The 17,360-nt window shown below is 39.1% G+C and overlaps 2 protein-coding genes across 2 annotated transcripts; both read right to left on the bottom strand.

Moving 5' to 3' along the window:
- Window positions 1–595: 595 nt before the first annotated feature.
- LOC121725219 (ATP-dependent RNA helicase DDX24) lies at window positions 596–9,849 on the bottom strand. The gene is made up of 14 exons (XM_042112465.1): window positions 9,615–9,849; window positions 8,903–9,413; window positions 7,973–8,599; window positions 7,329–7,481; window positions 6,712–6,865; window positions 6,458–6,635; window positions 5,189–5,318; window positions 4,734–4,866; window positions 4,148–4,237; window positions 3,448–3,559; window positions 2,549–2,666; window positions 1,747–1,924; window positions 1,045–1,210; window positions 596–713 (listed from the first exon to the last, which is right to left on the bottom strand). The coding sequence occupies exons 1-14, from the start codon at window positions 9,753–9,755 to the stop codon at window positions 615–617; spliced, it is 2,790 nt and encodes a 929-aa protein (XP_041968399.1). The 5' UTR covers window positions 9,756–9,849; the 3' UTR covers window positions 596–614.
- Window positions 9,850–11,611: 1,762 nt separating this feature from the next.
- On the bottom strand, window positions 11,612–16,793 carry LOC121727591. The gene is made up of 9 exons (XM_042115890.1): window positions 16,730–16,793; window positions 16,163–16,423; window positions 15,247–15,517; window positions 14,101–14,267; window positions 13,594–13,636; window positions 13,358–13,445; window positions 12,763–12,910; window positions 12,369–12,532; window positions 11,612–12,087 (listed from the first exon to the last, which is right to left on the bottom strand). Exons 1-9 carry the CDS (start codon window positions 16,781–16,783, stop codon window positions 11,664–11,666), a joined length of 1,620 nt encoding a protein of 539 aa, XP_041971824.1. The 5' UTR covers window positions 16,784–16,793; the 3' UTR covers window positions 11,612–11,663.
- Between the last annotated feature and the right edge of the window lie 567 nt (window positions 16,794–17,360).

Below are 17,360 nucleotides of genomic sequence, written 5' to 3'. Positions count from 1 at the left end.
AATAAAAAAGAAGAAAAACGATCAAAACGCTCAACTTAATGCCTCCTATTTTGAGCGTATTGATCGTTTTTAACATCAAATGCAACGCTCATGACAAAAAAAAAACTTTTTTTTAAGTACCTGTCGTCTGTCGGGCGTAGGCCAGTCTCCACTCTCCAGATGAGTTGTTTTACGCGCGAAGTCTATACGCGCGTTTCAAAGTCTTTTGCATCCAGATACCGCGTTTTACGCGCGTTACTACACTAGGAGGAATCAAAATTCCGTATCACGTAATAAAAGTTATCACGCTCCATCGTTATCAAATACGTCCACTCGCAACGGACTCGCGCGTAGTACTGGACGCTGCAATGGCCAATGGCACCCAACTATCTCGATTCTTGACTCGCGCGTTAAACGGGCGAGTCGAAAGTCCCGCTCCTTACACGCGTTTTACGCGCGAGTAAGGAAACGCGCGTAGGCATCTGGACGGGTTATTATATTAATTATGTAGCTCTAGTATCTCGGGTACGCGCGTAAAATGCGCGAGTCGCGCACTCGCGCGTAAAACGCCTCATCTGGACAGGCTCTAATGAGGATGAAATGAGAAAGAACCGAATAATAAAATAAATAAACGTTTATTTCTTTAACATTTTCTCTAACTGCAACAGTGGTTGATTTTTGCTTTTTCTCTTTTCCCTCTTCAATTCGCCTGTTTCGAGCGCTCTCTTCATAACCTGCAATATAGAATCTTTGTATAGTCTGTCAAGAAAGTCATGACAGGCGGGAAAATTTTTAAATGAAATAAAAAATAAGAGAACTTTATTCATTCGAAATAAAAATGTGCAAGGTGACAACATTTACAATGTAATAGGCGTTCTCTGTGAAAATACAAAGAAAAAAATACACATTTTAAGCGTGATTACGTTTAGAAAATTTTCCCGCCTGTCATGACTTTCTTGACGCACTATAGAAGCGTGGACTAAAATATAAGGACTAACAAGCAAGTAATAAAACATGACTAAAAGTTATTTAATCTCTACAAAACGGTAGAAAACATTAACAAACCTGTAGCGCATTTTCTTCAGTGACTTTAAGCGCTGAGGGATCATTTAATGTAGGATATTTAAATGAGAATCCCTTGGGGAACAGAGGCCGCGAGAGTATCGACTCCAACTGCCTTCTCTTAGCGTTCAGAGCTTTGTCTATACCGGGATCCATCTTCGTCGTTGGACTGTAGAGAGTTAAGAAATATATCGATACTTAATACTAATATTATAAAGCGGAAGAGTTTGTTTGTTTGTTTGAATGCGCTAATTTAGGAACTACTGGTCTGATTTGAAATATTCTTACCGTTAAAATGTACGGTTTCCGCGAAATTCCTAAATTACGTGGGCGAAGCCATGCGGAACATCTAGTTTTTGATATTATTCGAATTTGTAAGTCTACAATGCAACAAATTTTACTTGAAAAATAATCTTAAAACTGAAGACTGCTCACGTTTTGCTAATTTTTCAATAACTAATGATGGTATTTTTTTCTTTTACTTAAGTATATGATCTCTTGAAGTAATTTTCCTATCATAGTAAATTAATTCTCTATCGCCCTTGCTAACAAAAATATTTACGCAGCGTATAGGTACTTTTCAAAATCCGTAGTCTTTGTCAATTGACTTTCTTAGCCAGAAAAAGACATAGACCTTGTATACTTGGTTGTATCAATATTTTTAGTTTTTACTAGTTGGTTTTAGCATAACATCGTAAAGGATACATGTCGTCCTCATCGATGATCATGTCCAGCTCCTTGGCGGCCTTCTCCCGCCAGCCCTGCGCCTGTGTCGCGCGGCGCTTGCGCAGCATGAGTGCGTCCAGCTCCCGCGCGACCGCCACTAACTCCTTGAGCGGCGCTATGCTGTGCAGCTGCACCGGGAATGTGGGTATCTCTGATGCTATGGGGAGATGGTTTATATAGTATATTCCTTTGCTGTACAGTGCATCATTCCCCAGTCATTTTGGGTAACTTTGAATTGCGGTTTAACTTTGAACAATACATTATTTATGACACGAAATTCTTGGTCTTTTGTACCAGGATGGCGGTTCTTCGGGGGTCTAATTACGTAAAGGCAAGAAGGAAAATGATGGTCATAGCGCCCGCACTGGCGGCTCAAATGCGTGGGCGTTAATCGAACGCGTCGGATAAATAACGAGTGTCGAACGATTTGTTCCACAAAAATGCTTGTATCGTAATGCCATACTTCTCGAGTGTGACTTACAGCCCGCCATACCGACGCGAATACATTAATTTAAATAAAACAATTCAACCATTTGTACCAGGCTAATTTTTACATAGCTAATTATCGTCGAGTAGCCATTCTTGAAAATCTCCTTGCCATACTTTTCCGACGTTCCCAATGCCCGCCATACCACTGCAAAGGAGTGATTTTTTTCTTTCGCCAAACGATTTGCGATATATTAGGTAAATTCAAATGCAATACTGGTGTATTGCATTTGAATTTACCTAAAAATATACTTACATCTACTTACATAAACTATTTAACAAATATTAGGCTTACCTTTGTTGAGTGTTCTGCAGAGTTTGGAATAGGAGTAGGCTTCGGCGGGCTCCATCATGAGTATGGTGAGTCCCTCCTTGTTGGCGCGCGCCGTCCGCCCGCTGCGGTGCACGTAGTTCTGTCCATGACAAATATTTTACCACTTAAGTATAAAGTACCTACTATTAATCAAAATCAAAATTGTTTTATTTATGGAAAAAATTAAAATAAATATTTTCAGAATGTCCTACATGATGCCTTCCACCGGTTCGGGAACTAACCCGGCGAGGAGAACCGGCGGCGGTTATAGCCCCAAACACTGATCTCTGTTTTAACGTTTAGGGCCGGTTTACATTATTCAATCCAGTAATCCGATCCATCCATCCATCGATGGAATGCTACTGGAATAATGTAAACGGGCACTGGAATGCATTTCAGCGTATAACAGTGCATTCAAAAACTGGGATAAACCTCAGAAACTGGGCACTAGTCCTGTCAGAGTTTAAGTTTATCCTCCATATCTATACTAATATTATAAAGCGGAAGAGTTTGTTTGTTTGTTTGAACGCGCTAATCTCAGGAACTACTGGTCCGATTTGAACAATTCTTTCAGTGTTAGATAGCCCATTTATAGAGGAAGACTATAGGCTATATTTTATCACGCTAGACGGGGAAATTATTTGAAAGGGCTTATCTCTCGAACTACTGGAGCAATTTTTATGTTATTTGGCACAGATAAGAAGTAGACCACGTGAATGATAATAGGTTGTTTTTTGTGGACTAATTTGTCTGTGAAATATTTAATTTACGCGGGCAAAGCCACGCAGAACGTCTAGTTTTAATAATAAGACCAGACGGACACGCGACTAGACGGCACATCATGTCGCATGTCGATGTCTTGTTTTATTTTTAATAAATACCTCAGCGGTCTTAGGCACTTGGTAGTGCACGACGTGATCTACGTCCGGTATGTCGAGACCGCGCGCGGCCACGTCCGTCGCCACCAGCACGCCGCGCGGGTCGTCACGGAACCTGTGAAAAAGTTCTGAGATTAAGGGCCCTTCCACACGACGTTTTTACGCATACAAACGCAAGTTGAACGCTCAGTAAACGCAAGGAAGCCAGTTAAACTTTATTATATTTTCCAAAACGCGATGAAGACCCGCAGAAGATGAGCGCATCAGAAACGCGCGTCGTCAGCGCCCAAAAAGACGTCGTGTGGAAAGGCCCTGAATATAGGCTTTCTGCTGAAAGGGCTGTTTGGGAACCTGTATATTACGTTAAACACATGGGAGCTGTCAAAATGTTTATAGCAATAACTTTCAATAGCATTACGATTTTAGTAGGCAAATGATGCCTTGCACATGATAGGGAATTGTAGCAGTTTTATATTATATGAGATGTGCTTCTCGGTTCAAATATCTATAAAGTTTTAATATTATGTGATTTTAGGTCTTGGCACATTCAACGACTCTCCTGCTTATCTCACAACAGTAAAATATAAGATTACGGTATTACTTAATCCTTCGATCGTGGATCCTTGGAAATTTATTGTTATTCTATTGTGTCTCGCTCACCGGTGAGCTTAAAGGGCTTGATGGGTTAAGTCCCGTTTAATACCTTTCGAGATTCTTGAGTCTCTGCCGCTGCGGCATGCTGGCGTGTAGAGGCAGCGGGTTACATTTCAGGATACCGAAAAGCTGGGCCAGCCTGAAAAACAGAAACATTAGTGTTGCCTAGCTCTTAAGTTGATTTGTTCCAAAAGATTTCGAAAACTAAAACAAGGATTAAACTTGGAAATATCCAGAAAAAACAAACATAGATAGTTTTATAATTTTTCCTACAGCACCTAAGCAATACAGTGGTCGCTTTTATGGTTTGCCGCGGAACGTCGCCGTACGGTAATCATGGTAATACTATTGACGTTTCAAGTTATTGTGGGTCTTTGTCATCTAAGACTCAATCCACACCGCCGCGGAATGGAATGGAAGCCACCTTGATATTTTCCGGTTAATTCCCGTGTCATATGATGAAATTGACGCTTCGAGTCTGTTCCATTTCAAGGCGGTGTCAATTGAGCTTAAGCTCAATTGACACCGTCGTTAATATTAATAGGAAGGGAAAATATCGGAGTAAGACTCCCTCAACCCACAGTCGTGGCTTCTACTATAGATCTGTTACTTTTCATCTGTTTTTCATCTGTTACCTCCTGACACTGCCGATGGAGTTACAGAAGACGATGGTCCGTCCGGGATGGCGCTGCAGGATATAGTACAGGTAAGCGTCCTTGTGCTCCAGCGAGCACGCTATCTTGCACTCCGTTAGCGTTTCCGCCGTACCTGTTAAATGAAACAAACAATTAACTACAACCTGAATTCACAAATACAAGACTAGAATGATTACGCAAACTATAGAGCTTAAATCTAGTGACAAATCGACCAAAGTCTGATAAGTTATTATTTATTATATTTAAATTATAATAGGTAAGGTATTGGCTATTGCTGTGTACTCTTTGTTTCATTATGTTATATTATGTTTAAATTCAATATGCGGCCTAAGCTAGTTCCCAAATATTGCATTGGTATTTTTCAACATACAATGTCTAGGACGTATGTTTCTTTTGCCTTAACGTTTTATTTATGAATTATTAAAATTACTTACCGAAGTTCTGTGCCGTGATGTCGACAACTTTGGGATCAGTCATGCCGATCATGTTCACCAGTTTCTTAATCTTCTGCTGTGGAGTCATCTTCTCCACTTTTCTGTTTAAAATTTTGCCCCTCTTTGTAACCTGTATACAATATTAATCACTGATTATGATACATAAAGTATAATTTAAAACATACAACACTATAATAAGCAACAATATGTTATTTAATTCGGGTAAATTTTATTGGTCAAATTAATTTTAGTAATGTTTTGGTAGAATGCACCAACATTTAAAATCAGTCTTTTTACTATTGAATTTCCTTGTGCAATGTATTGCTATCTCGTTTGCACTGAAACACAATTAGAGCTCGACAGCAATATTCGTAGAAGAGTGATAGAGACAAGCAGTTATAAATCAATTCAGCATCCTCTGCAGCCAAATTTATGCGTCGTTTAGATTCAGCCCAGTTGGGCAGGGAAGTGTGCAGGGAAGTAAGCAGCTCACTCTGCCAGTCTGCCACTCGCCTAACTACGCCTATGCCTGACGCAGCAAGTATGAGAGGGCTGAGTGTTTAGGGTCACCGCAGTATACAATTTCAAGTTGGCCGACTATCGTACAACTAAATTGCATAGTTACACAATTTAATTGGACAACTTTTTAACTGTGGGTAATCGGAAAGGAATCGCGGTTCTGATACGATTGGCGTCCAATTATTTAGTTGGAAAAATATGCGAGCTCTCATAAGTCGCTATAGCTGTCAGTATACTATGCGATTTAGTTGGCCAACTTGAAACTGTAAGTCTGCGGTCGCTCTAAACACTCACTCAAGTCGCTACTGCCGCAGAAATATATTCAAAACAATATACGGCAGCGCGAGCCCATAACATACGTGGGATGGGATGGGATAGGATACGATGGGAGAGCCGTGCTTCGGCACGAATGGGCCGGCTCGACCGGAGAAATACCACGTTCTCACAGAAAACCGGCGTAAAACAGCGCTTGGGCTGTGTTTCGCCGAGTGAGTGAGTTTACCGGAGGCACAATCCCCTACCCTATTCCCTTCCCTACCCTCCCCTATTCCCTTCCCTTCCCATCCCTACCCTCCCCTATTACCCTATTCCCTCTTAAAAGGCCGGCAACCCACCTGCAGCTCTTCTGATGCTGCGAGTGTCCATGGGCGACAGAAGTTGCTTTCCATCAGGTGACCCGTTTGCTCGTTTGCCCCCTTATTTCATTTAAAAAAATGAAATTTGAACTAAAATATATAAAATTGTGTATACCTTCTTGCCCTTCATGTGGCTGGGCAAATCATGCACCATAGTGAGTGTAGCAGAGAAGACGAAGTTCTGTCGCGCGCTGCGGTGCGTTTCGTCATAGTTGAGCCTCTCCAGCAGTGGCTCCAGCTCTTCGAAATGGCCGCGCTCCACCATGCGGTCGGTTTCGTCGATAGCCAGGAATCTAGAATGTTCAAAACGGCAAATATGCTTGGTCCGCCATTTGTTTGTGGATCAATTTCTCTTAAAGTACAACTCACTTGACAGCGGCCAGCTGCTGCAGATGGGTCTCCCCCTGGTTGAGGAGCTCCCACAGCCGGCCCGGAGTCGCCACCACCACCTCGGGCCCGCTGCGCAGCACCCTCTCCTGCTTCACCGCAGCCATGCCACCCACTATCGTCGCTACACGAATACCTGAAAACGGCAAATGGTATAGGAGACTCTCATTAGAGTTCGATTCTAGTATTAAATCTAACATACAGCTTCAATATAGATTCGATGCAGCATCGATATGAAAAAAAATATCGAATATCGAGGCTGCATATGAAAAAGAAAATATCAGAGATGCAGTACCATTGCAGTACTGATATACAAAGATATAGTAGTGGCTTCTGCCCGATTATTTACTTTAGAGTTTAGAACATCAGAAAAGATTGCAGTAGGTTTGTTCAAAGAAGTTCCAAGAAATATTGTTTATTTAAAGTAAAATATTAAAAATATATTTGAAGGAAATAATAAATTCCCAAATTTTGAATTCAAATGTACAATTCCAGTATGTATTTTTTTTAGTTTTCAAGTTTATTTATTGTTTACTATAGTATTTATGCATATTATTATTTACTATAGTATTCAAGATCATAGAAAAATCCTTCATTACCTGTATATTTAGCAACAGCTATCAGATGTCTGCTGACCTGTATGGCAAGTTCCCTGGTTGGAGTGAGTATGAGTGCATAGAGTGGTTTCCCAGTCTTCACCATGACATGGCCCGGCAACTCAATGTTATCTTCCACTCTCACACAACCAATACCTAAACAGACAATTAATAATCTTATTATAATATAATATAATAAATATACTTAAAAATGAAAAATATACTTAAGTTACTATAACAACGAATCAGTGAATACAATGCACCTAGTCAACATTTAAAGAACGTGTGGATTTGTGAGAAGGTTTTGCTCTTTTCATATAAGTACTTGCATATTGAAGAACTAAAAAGATAAGAATTTATTATAAAATATTTAAATCTTAAAAATATAATTATTTCAGTCTACATATAAATAGGAATTATTATGCTCTGGTCAGATGAGGGCACTACTAGCACATACAGTAAATAATCCGACCAAAAGTCATAATATCGGAATATTAACAGAAACATTGTTAAATGTCAAACAAAACTTTTAGTTACCGTCAATGCTGGTGCTGCCTTTAGCATGAAAACATTGAAGTAATATAATTGTTAATAGGAAATTATTTTAAACATAATTTTATAAGTATGTTTAAATTATAAGTAATCACCTTCTTCAATATCATCAACTTCATCTATGCCCTCTGTTTCATTGCCATCGAATTCATCATCAATCGCCAGATCTTCATCACTAGATGCATCATCATTAGCAGCATCCTCTTCATCATCATCTTCGGAAACATCATCATCTTCAGCAACATCATCCCCTTCAGCATCTTCATCATTTTCAGAATCATCTTCATCATCTGAATTCAACATATCTGACAAATGAGTGTAATTTTCATCATCACTATCATTCCCTTCATCTTCTGAGTCCTTTTTCTTTCTCAAAGGTACATCATATTCTTCTAGAAACTTTTCTTTACTACCTTCATTTAAACCTACACCATTTTCCTCTCCTTCATTCTCATTACTATCTCCACTACTGTAGCCATCTTCAGATGGCTCTTTCAATACCTTTTTAGGCTTTTTGTTCCTTGCTTTTTTACCCTTTTTTATTTCTACAGGTTTTACTTCTACCTTTTTGGCTGATGACTTCTTATATGGTATTTCATAGACATCTAAGCCTTTGGCCAATGCCTTCTCCTTTAATTTCATAATCCCAGTTAAGATTGGAAGACCAAAAGCAAGAGTTTTACCACTGCCTGTTTCTGCTGCACCAAGTATATCCCTTCGACCTGAAAATTTATTAGTAATAGTAATTAATGAATAAAGACTTCTTAGCATTAATGTTGATCTAGTTTTTCAATTCATAAGCATAGGTTCTAAAAATAGTCTTTGAATATTATATTTTTTCTATTATAGGTGTCATTACATGCTGCCCCAATGATATGCAATTACACTCAGTAAATTTTATTTAATGCTGCAAAAAAATATGTTTAAAACAAATCTTATGGTGGGTCCAACACCCTACTACTTAACAATGTTATTTAAATATTATTAAAATATTACTTAAAATATTACTTAACAATGTAACATACCATGTATAGCAGCAGGTAGAGAAAGTTGTTGAATTTTAGTAGGTTTGGTGAATCCCAGCTCCGTCAATGCTCTCATTATTTCATCTGGCAACTTAAACTCGGCCCAAGAAAGCATATCTTCTGGAGTAAGTTTTGAAGTGTCTTCCAATGCATTTTCACCTAATTTCAATTTTTTTGCTTTAACTTTATTTGGGCTGCTACCATTGACTACTTTGGTATCTTTGCCTTTCTTATTTGTCTGATTTTTATTTGTTTTACCATTGTTGGCCTTAGGCTGATTTTCATTTCTTTTAATATCATTGATATTGGTGACACTTGAACCTTTAGATAAACTCTTCTTATCCTTTTTGTTTGGTTTTTTTCTATTTTCATTACTGAGGGATGGTTTAACAGATTGGCATGATTCCACCACAAAACCGTTCGCTAGTTTAAGTTTTTTTGTTTTTACACTTGGTATAGAATCACCGGTATTGGTTACATCTTCTAGTTTACGCTTTTCCCCTTTAGTTCTCTACAAAGACAATTTTACGAAACATATAATATAGGAAAATTTCTTAGGTGGAACAATATTCTATTATGGATATTGTACACAACCATAATATTGAGATCCCTAATAAACATAGCAACTTAACTATAAATACAGATAATTACTTTGTTCTGTATTTTATTATTTTAAGATATCACAAGCCGTTATAAAATATTCTAAACATACCTTCTTTAATTTTTTATTTTTGTCTAGTCCATAATTTGTACATTCCTCAAGACCTACAAACCCTTGAAACTTATCAGTAGTTATTGGGAGACCTTCTAATGCTACTGACTGCCAATTTAAATTTTCAATTTTTCTAGACATTATGAAATATTAGTTTATCGAGGTTTTATCGCAAATGGACAGATTTTTAATTTAACCTCACTTTTGAAAACAAAACATAAAAATGTGAGTTTGACACATGTGTGACAGGCGACAGCTGATCAGTGCACTTGACAGATTGTTTTTTTCCAAAAACATTTTTTTTTTGTTTAAATGTGAAAGGCAAAAACCCTCTTTGCCCATTTGCTTATTTCTATTAGCGTTTTCGAATTTCGGCATCTGAAGTCTGAACTGCCCCGGGGCAGGGTGGGCCGACAGAATACGGAAACATCCGAAGTTCAAATTAGGAACATAAACTACGTGTTGCATAGTACTGGTGTAAATGGTGCAATCGTATGTCTGTCAAGAAAGTGAAGAAATTAAAAAGTGGCAACATCGTAGACCGTAGCACCATCCCTTTCAAAACCTGCACAAATTTAGCACCCCATCGAAGGATTTTTGAAATCAAAATGACCTTAATCGATAGGTCTACGTTAGGTCCACCATAATTGATGATTGGTCCAAATTTTGATAGCTAACCAATCACAGAGCCTGAACCGCGTCTTGAGACCGAGATGCATCTTGAGTACTGACTATTTATACCGGCCTTTGAACTGTATTCACTTTGATTAGTGATTAAGTGTAGGTAACTAGTGGGGGTGATTAGTGATTAGGAGAAAGTAAGTGTGGACAGCGACTGATCAGTGTAAGTGATTAGTCGGCTGCGTAGTAACGAAAAAGGGCCATAAGAAAAATGACACTACGATGTTGCCACTTTTTTTTCTTCACTTTCTTGACGGACTTATAGTTCATGTTCTTAATTTATACTTTGGCTTATGGAGGGTAGATGGAGGAGAACTATCTTATATGGGGGATATTTGAAAAAGTGTCCAGCTGTACGCAGTAAATAACAGTTGAAAAATCCTCCAAGAGTGGCGCTAGCTGCAGCAAAGGGTATGGAATGAATGTAGCCGCACGTGTAGCCGTTGGTGACAAAATATAAATTGAAGTTAGCCGAATAGCCGAGTCAAAGAATTAGAGGGTTAATACCAATATATTTTGAAAAGTATACCAAAAAAGTATACCTGTTATCACTTGTAAAGTCTCTCTTGCAGTGATCTTGCAAAAAGCCCCTAAACCGCCAAGCACGTCCGTTTTATTCAGTCCAGTGGCACCCCCACTCGACATGGCGCCCCACCAGACAGCAAAAACGCGCCAATCAGCGGTCGCCGGATGTCGACTTTTAGGTATTGCCAACAGTAGTATATATATATTAATTCCATGTTATCAGGGCCCCCGCTACCATATGTGCAATGTGTGCAATGCACACGGGCGCCACCCTCTAGGGGCGCCAAATTTCCATCTTTAGGGACGCCAAAACTAAGGTCCCAAAAAACTTGCTTAAAGGGGGTTTTTTGCACACAGGCGCCCGCGCCAGTAGCCCTTACGGGGGCCCTGCATGTTTTACAATATTTTACATACAGAGATAGTTCTCCTTCATCTACACTCCATACTTCGGCTGTATCCGTATCCTGTCGGCCCACCCTGCCCCGGGGAAGTTCAGATGCTAAAAACGATATAATAATTATGATTGTTCCGGACTCCAATGTCAACAGCTTCTAACAACGCGAACGTCGCCCGGGCTATGAGTTGTGCTTGTGACCCGTGGAGGATGACCCGTGATCCTCTATAAATAAATTGGGCCTTCCCTTCCACTTATTCAGCTGTAATTGGAATTTGGTAATGAAAGTAAATAAAACAATAGTCAATTATTATTAATTTGCGGTTTTTTATTATTAATTTAAATATTCTTCCTCTTATAATAAATTGGAATAGATCAAACGATGCTGAAAGTAATAATTAATACGAAGATAAAAAATATTGTTGTATGTTATAATGAAAATCATATAACTAGATTTTATTATTTTTGCTTCGTTTCGCCCGAAGCCCCATTGCGGGTTTATCATCTGTTTTCCTTTTGCTACTTCTTAACTCTCGCATGGGCTCAACGCTTTGGCTTATAAAAGCTTCGCGATACTCATTTAAAGTCGAGTCTATATTTGTATCTTGGTTGTTCGCAAGCGCTTCCCCGGAGACAGCATTCGATGGGTTGCTTAAAACCAGTGTTTCCTGTGACATTTGCTGGTTGTCGATTAATCGGCCTATAGATTCCTGCAGGTTGACCATCTCCAAAGGACTGAGAACTTCTCCCAAAGGGTCGACTACTTCTGAAGTGGATTCCGTGACGAGTCGCTCGACGATATCGATACTGTGGAAGTATTTTTTCATGACGGATCTCAGTCCATCCGGCTGTACATGCTGTGGTGTGTCGATACTGCAAGAAAAATGAAAATTAATGAGAGTTCATAATGTTGGGCCACTGTAGTTTGGGCTAAAGAATACGAGTGTTTGTTATCGAAAGGTAGATCTAAAATAATAAAGAATTCTTTATCTATCGCCAGATGGCGATACGCAAAAATAGAGTATAGCCTTTAAAAGACCGAGTTCTTCCCATTAGTCAGCACGCTGCAACTATGCAGCATCCGTAGCGCGCGTTGTGTTGCTGTCAGCTGTAGAACAGCAGACAGCATTAGATAACTTTGAGGACAGCACTACCTGTCTTTGGAGTCGGGCAGCACGCTGCAGTTGCGTAGCATCTTCATCAAGCGCGCAGCATTGCTGTCGGTTAGTTGCAACGCGACCGCCAGCGCCTCAGCACTAACGGTTGCTGTACCAAGCGAACGGCACCATATCAACGTGCGACGGAATATGCACAGCACCTATTTATAAAACAATTTTACGGAATAAGACGGACGGGGTTGCACATAACTATAATAATAATAATTAAGTATGTTGTATTTCCGTGATTTCTGTATTTTTAAGTAACAAAAATCCATGTTGTTTTATGTAAAGTTAGGTTTATCATGCGTAAGTAGGTATATTATGTTTAATTGACCTAAGGTTAATAATACACATATTATTATATATTTACCTATTAATCGAGTCATACCTCTCGCTTTTTATCCTGCAACGAGGCCAGCTTGGGGTCCGTTGGAACCCTTGTGGGGTCGGCGTCTGAGCACCTCACACAGCAGTGTTCCCGAACCGCACTCGATATCACGCCGTAGCACGCTGCATGTTGGCGAGTGTTGCAGTAGCTGAAAGACGGGAAAGGTTGCAACGCGTGACAATGCAATGCGTGCTGGCGCGTGTTGCAGTAATGGGTAAACAACCTTTTTTTATGAAATAAGGGGGCAAACGAGCAACCTGATGGAAAGCAACTTCCGTCGCCCATGGACACTCGCAGCATCAGAAGAGCTGCAGGTGCATTGCCGGCCTTTTAAGAGGTAATAGGGGAGGGTAGGGATGGGAAGGGAAGGGTAGGGATGGGAAGGGAATAGGGTAGGTGATTGGGCCTCCGGTAAACTCACTCACTCGGCGAAACACAGTGCAAGCGCTGTTTCACGCCGGTTTTCTCTGAGAACGTGGTATTTCTCCGGACGAGCCGGCCCATTCGTCCAGCCGGCCAATCCCAATCTTGAAACATGTAACATGACGTGTGTGTTCGTTATCTGCGTATTAAATAATATTAATATTAAACATACAAACAGATCAGCAGTTCGCCTTCTACGTCGAATCTCCGACACGAGCAGATGAGCTGCGGCTCCGATTCGGAAACCATCATTTGCTCATCTGAACATAAGATATTTTTACATTAGAATTAGTTAAAGTAACATAATTACTTAAATAGTATAGTTATTTTATTTATATTTTTTAGCGAGACATTAAAGCAGGTATGCACAAAAAATTATACATTCAGATAATTTTAATGTTAACTTACCGGACGCATTGGTTTCGTTGAGTATCGGAGGACTTTGACTGGCCTTTAATAAAAACACAGTTTAATTTTAAATACCTATTCAATTCAAGATGTCTCAAAATTTTAAATAATTTATCGTAAACACTTTAAATCCGAAAAACTATATTATGAGGCTATAGCTTACTGTAACATGGATATTATTAGTTTGTGTATATCTAACAGGATTGCTGGAGTTTGGGGACTTCAGCTTTTAATGTTAAATTGTATAACAATGAGGGTTTAGATCAGAGTAATACAGATTTTTGTTTTAAGATCAGAGTAATACAGATATTAGTTTAAGTAGTATTTTTGTTTTTTGATTTTTCTTATGTCTACGTGTTATTCATTCGTGCACGCATTCGTACGTGTGAGCGTGCTAGCACGCAACACGCACAGTGTTGCGTGCGTGCGTGCATGCGATCGTGCTTGCGTGCGTGTGTGCATGCGTGCTTGCGTGCGTGCGTTCGTGTGAGCGTGTATGCGTGTCACCTGTGGCTCGTGGCTTGCGGGCACGTCACGCACGTAAGTGCGGGTGGTGAGACGGTGGAAGGGCGTGGCTACCCAGCCCAGTTTGACCGCGTGCGGCGTGAGCGGTGTGATGTGGTCCGGACCGTCTACTGGCAGGAACCCGGGCGCCTGGTAGTCCGCCGGCGCCGCTGTACGATATACAAATTTATGCACTATACAAGTTAAATGTAAGTATGACGATAATATGTAATTAAAACGAGAGATTGTTATTTATTCGCATAACTGAGGTTTGAATGTCTTTCTACAGTAGCTAGAGAGTCCAAGAAGGTATTTTGTGACATTCTCAAACGAGAAGGATAAAGCCACACAGGCATGGGCGTACCCAGGTTCTGGGCCAGGGGGGGGCAAATCAGATTTTTTATAAGCTAGGTGCTTATAAAGAATAAAAAATTAATAATTTTTAGTTATAAAAATATTGTATTGCAAACAAATGGCAACAATTCGTTTTATTATTTTTAATTTTTATAGATGAAAGTACTAGATAATATACTTAGTAGGGACGTCAACATGATCCAGGGGGGGGCAGCTGCCCCCCCTGCCCCCCTCGGTACGCCCATGCACACAGGCGCGTTATAATCGGTCGATAATATCGCATGCGTTATTGCGTCCTACTTCTATTGCGACGTTATTATCGCAGCAGTATGTATATTCTTATTACAAAATGTACGAACACAGATATATCGCATTAACGCATGCGAGATTACCGACCGATAATAACGCGCCTATGTGGGGGAGCTTTTAAGCTAGTGGGGACGTTCCACGTATTAAGTACCTACCTACAAAGTCTTCGCAACGACGCGCGACGCTCGAACATGTACACGTACCTACAGCATTCAGCGGGGCTAAAATAGTCGCTTTGAAGAATCATGATATGAATCATAATATGATTCATTTTTCTAAAATCGCAAAATGCAACTCTGCTTGCAATTCATTTCTGTATTTTTGTACTGATTTGACATTTGTCAGTTTGACAGTTTTGACAATTCATTTGCTGAATTGATTGAGAGGAATCGCTAAATGTGACCATTTTAGCCCCGCTGGGCTGGCTCATTCATACTGTGAGATAATTGATAAACTGTGGATTAAACGAAATGGTTAGCGACTTACCGTCATTATAATACAGTCGTATACCAAGTTCGTAGTTCTCTGGGAGCGGCTGGCAGGACTCCGTGATGACCACACAGGCGCGGATCAAGTGGAGAGTCCTCTCGCGGACGTTCTCAAACTTGTACATGGTAGAGTGCGAGCCGTCCCGGGTTTTGGACTCCATGCTCATTGCCGTCTCCGCGTCGGTGTATGAAAACTCGAACGAATGGTACTCTATCAAGTTTTCGGCTTTGCACTCTTTGTCGTAGAAGCACAACACCAGTTTTTTTAACTGAAAATATTCACAGCCAATTTATTATTACCTCCTCCTTTTTGGAAGTCGTCCGAAAATCTCATAGAAAATAAAAAATGGAACAGCTGCAAGAAATGGAAAGGGCGTAGGCGACAAAATGGTTTTTGTCGTGTAATTTAAAAACCAAAAATATATTTCATATAAGCTATGGGCAAATTAAAATGTATGCTTGAACCAATCTATGTACAAATTTTGGAAGCTTAAATCTCTCTCTTTTGTTGGCAAAATTAGAATCCCTTTTTTACAGAGGTCTTTTTGATTAATTATTCTATGTTATAAAAGTTGACTAAACGTGTTATGCTATGGGTAATTCAAAGACAAAGACACGATGAATACTGACGATGAACTTTAATTTCTTAGCTTTAGTCATTGCTGAGAAAAATCGATATCGCTACAGGCTACTTATCAAGGCGTCGCCTTCGCTCAACAAAGACAGAATATGAGTCTCGATTTTATTTTGGCACTTGAAATGTGAAATCACGATAATACGTGTGCTTTGGGTGGTCAGGAAGGTAAAAGGTGAAGGTGATCGATGAAGATAGTAAAATTTATTATTATCAAAATTGTGGTACTGCAACCTACTAGGGTCTATTTACGAGACAACGGGTAGTGGGAAATACTCACATATTTTTTATCAATTGCTTCAAACCCTTTTATTAGAGACGTACTTAAGAACTGCGCCAATTCATCTCGACATTTCTTTTTAAGAATTCGCAATTTAACTCCCGCAAAATGTTCTGTCATATAACTATCTTCGGGGAATATATTTTTCAAATAGGTAACGGTGCTAACTGCTACAATAGTCAATTGTTTCATGAACGAAGTAGAGCTTGTTACATTCTCAGTGACTCCTTTAGGAAATATTCGTACCCATTCTGCTACCGCCTAAAATTTTTAAGTAGGTAAGTATACAAAAAGTTAAATAAGTATTAGTACCCTAGCTAAAAGCCGAGCTTTATGAGTGCTTGCGTCGTCTCATCTTGACTGACTGATGATAACACATCTACCTACATAATATACTTAAATAAAAATTACTATGTTAAAGCACAAATCAATAGGCGTGATAATTTTTCCGTAAAGTGTACCACAAAATGTAACGGTTGTGGGATATAAGTACTGTACTTATAATAAGATAAAATGCATGTTTCTCGTGTATGTTGAAATTGTTATTATTAAATTATATTATCGTACTTGTGACGTAGCAGTAGCAGGTTGAGAAGAAGCAGTAGCAATAGCAGTCATCATAAAACTATTTAAAAATCTTCAGATAAACTTGGGAAAATCAAATGTCGAAGCCCGCTGTTTTTCTTAGTTTTTCTTCTCTATGGTGTAACGCCAAATATTTTTTAAATATTTTACAGCACGAAGCACAGAACAATATAAGGACCATAACAATAACAATTATAAAACCTACTCTAGCGAGGCACGAAGAAGAATAAAACACGGTAGTACCGTGTTACATATTAAAAGATTAACCCCCTTACTAATAAACGCTGTTTAGCTTTGAATAGTTATACAGTGTTTTGTCTTCTGCAATCCAATTAAAAATGTCACTTGTGTGACAGGAACATAACACTGTATAACTATTCAAAGCATAAACAACGTTTATTAGTAAGGGGGAAAAGACTAGACTTTTAAATCCTTTTCGAGGCTTTCCACTTATTTATTGTAAATTATTTGTGCATAATATTATAGTTTGGTAAAACTTTTTTTTTTAATTTTTTAAATTGATTTTGATTTAAGATTATTACAAAAATTGTAATTACTTGTTCAGATTTTAATTTAATCCTATAAAAATAATTAAAATCCGATTATGTCATGG

This window comes from Aricia agestis, chromosome 1 (genome assembly GCF_905147365.1).
Source record: "Aricia agestis chromosome 1, ilAriAges1.1, whole genome shotgun sequence".
Classification (NCBI taxonomy): domain Eukaryota; kingdom Metazoa; phylum Arthropoda; class Insecta; order Lepidoptera; family Lycaenidae; genus Aricia; species Aricia agestis.
The sequence above is the reverse complement of the archived record's forward strand: the minus strand, read 5'-3'. Positions and strand labels throughout refer to the sequence as shown.

Coding starts and splice junctions, on each gene's coding strand:
- LOC121725219 (XM_042112465.1), bottom strand. CDS start 9,755: ATGTCTAGAAAAATTGAAAATTTAAATTGGCAGTCAGTAGCATTAGAA. Junction 6,866..7,328: donor AGCTGTTGCTAAATATACAG/GTAATGAAGGAT, acceptor TGCCGTTTTCAG/GTATTCGTGTAGCGACGATA. Junction 1,925..2,548: donor CTGCAGAACACTCAACAAAG/GTAAGCCTAATA, acceptor ATCTCCCCATAG/CATCAGAGATACCCACATTC.
- LOC121727591 (XM_042115890.1), bottom strand. CDS start 16,783: ATGATGACTGCTATTGCTACTGCTTCTTCTCAACCTGCTACTGCTACG. Junction 16,424..16,729: donor CTGCTACTGCTACGTCACAA/GTACGATAATAT, acceptor TAAAAATTTTAG/GCGGTAGCAGAATGGGTACG. Junction 15,518..16,162: donor AAGCAATTGATAAAAAATAT/GTGAGTATTTCC, acceptor GAATATTTTCAG/TTAAAAAAACTGGTGTTGTG.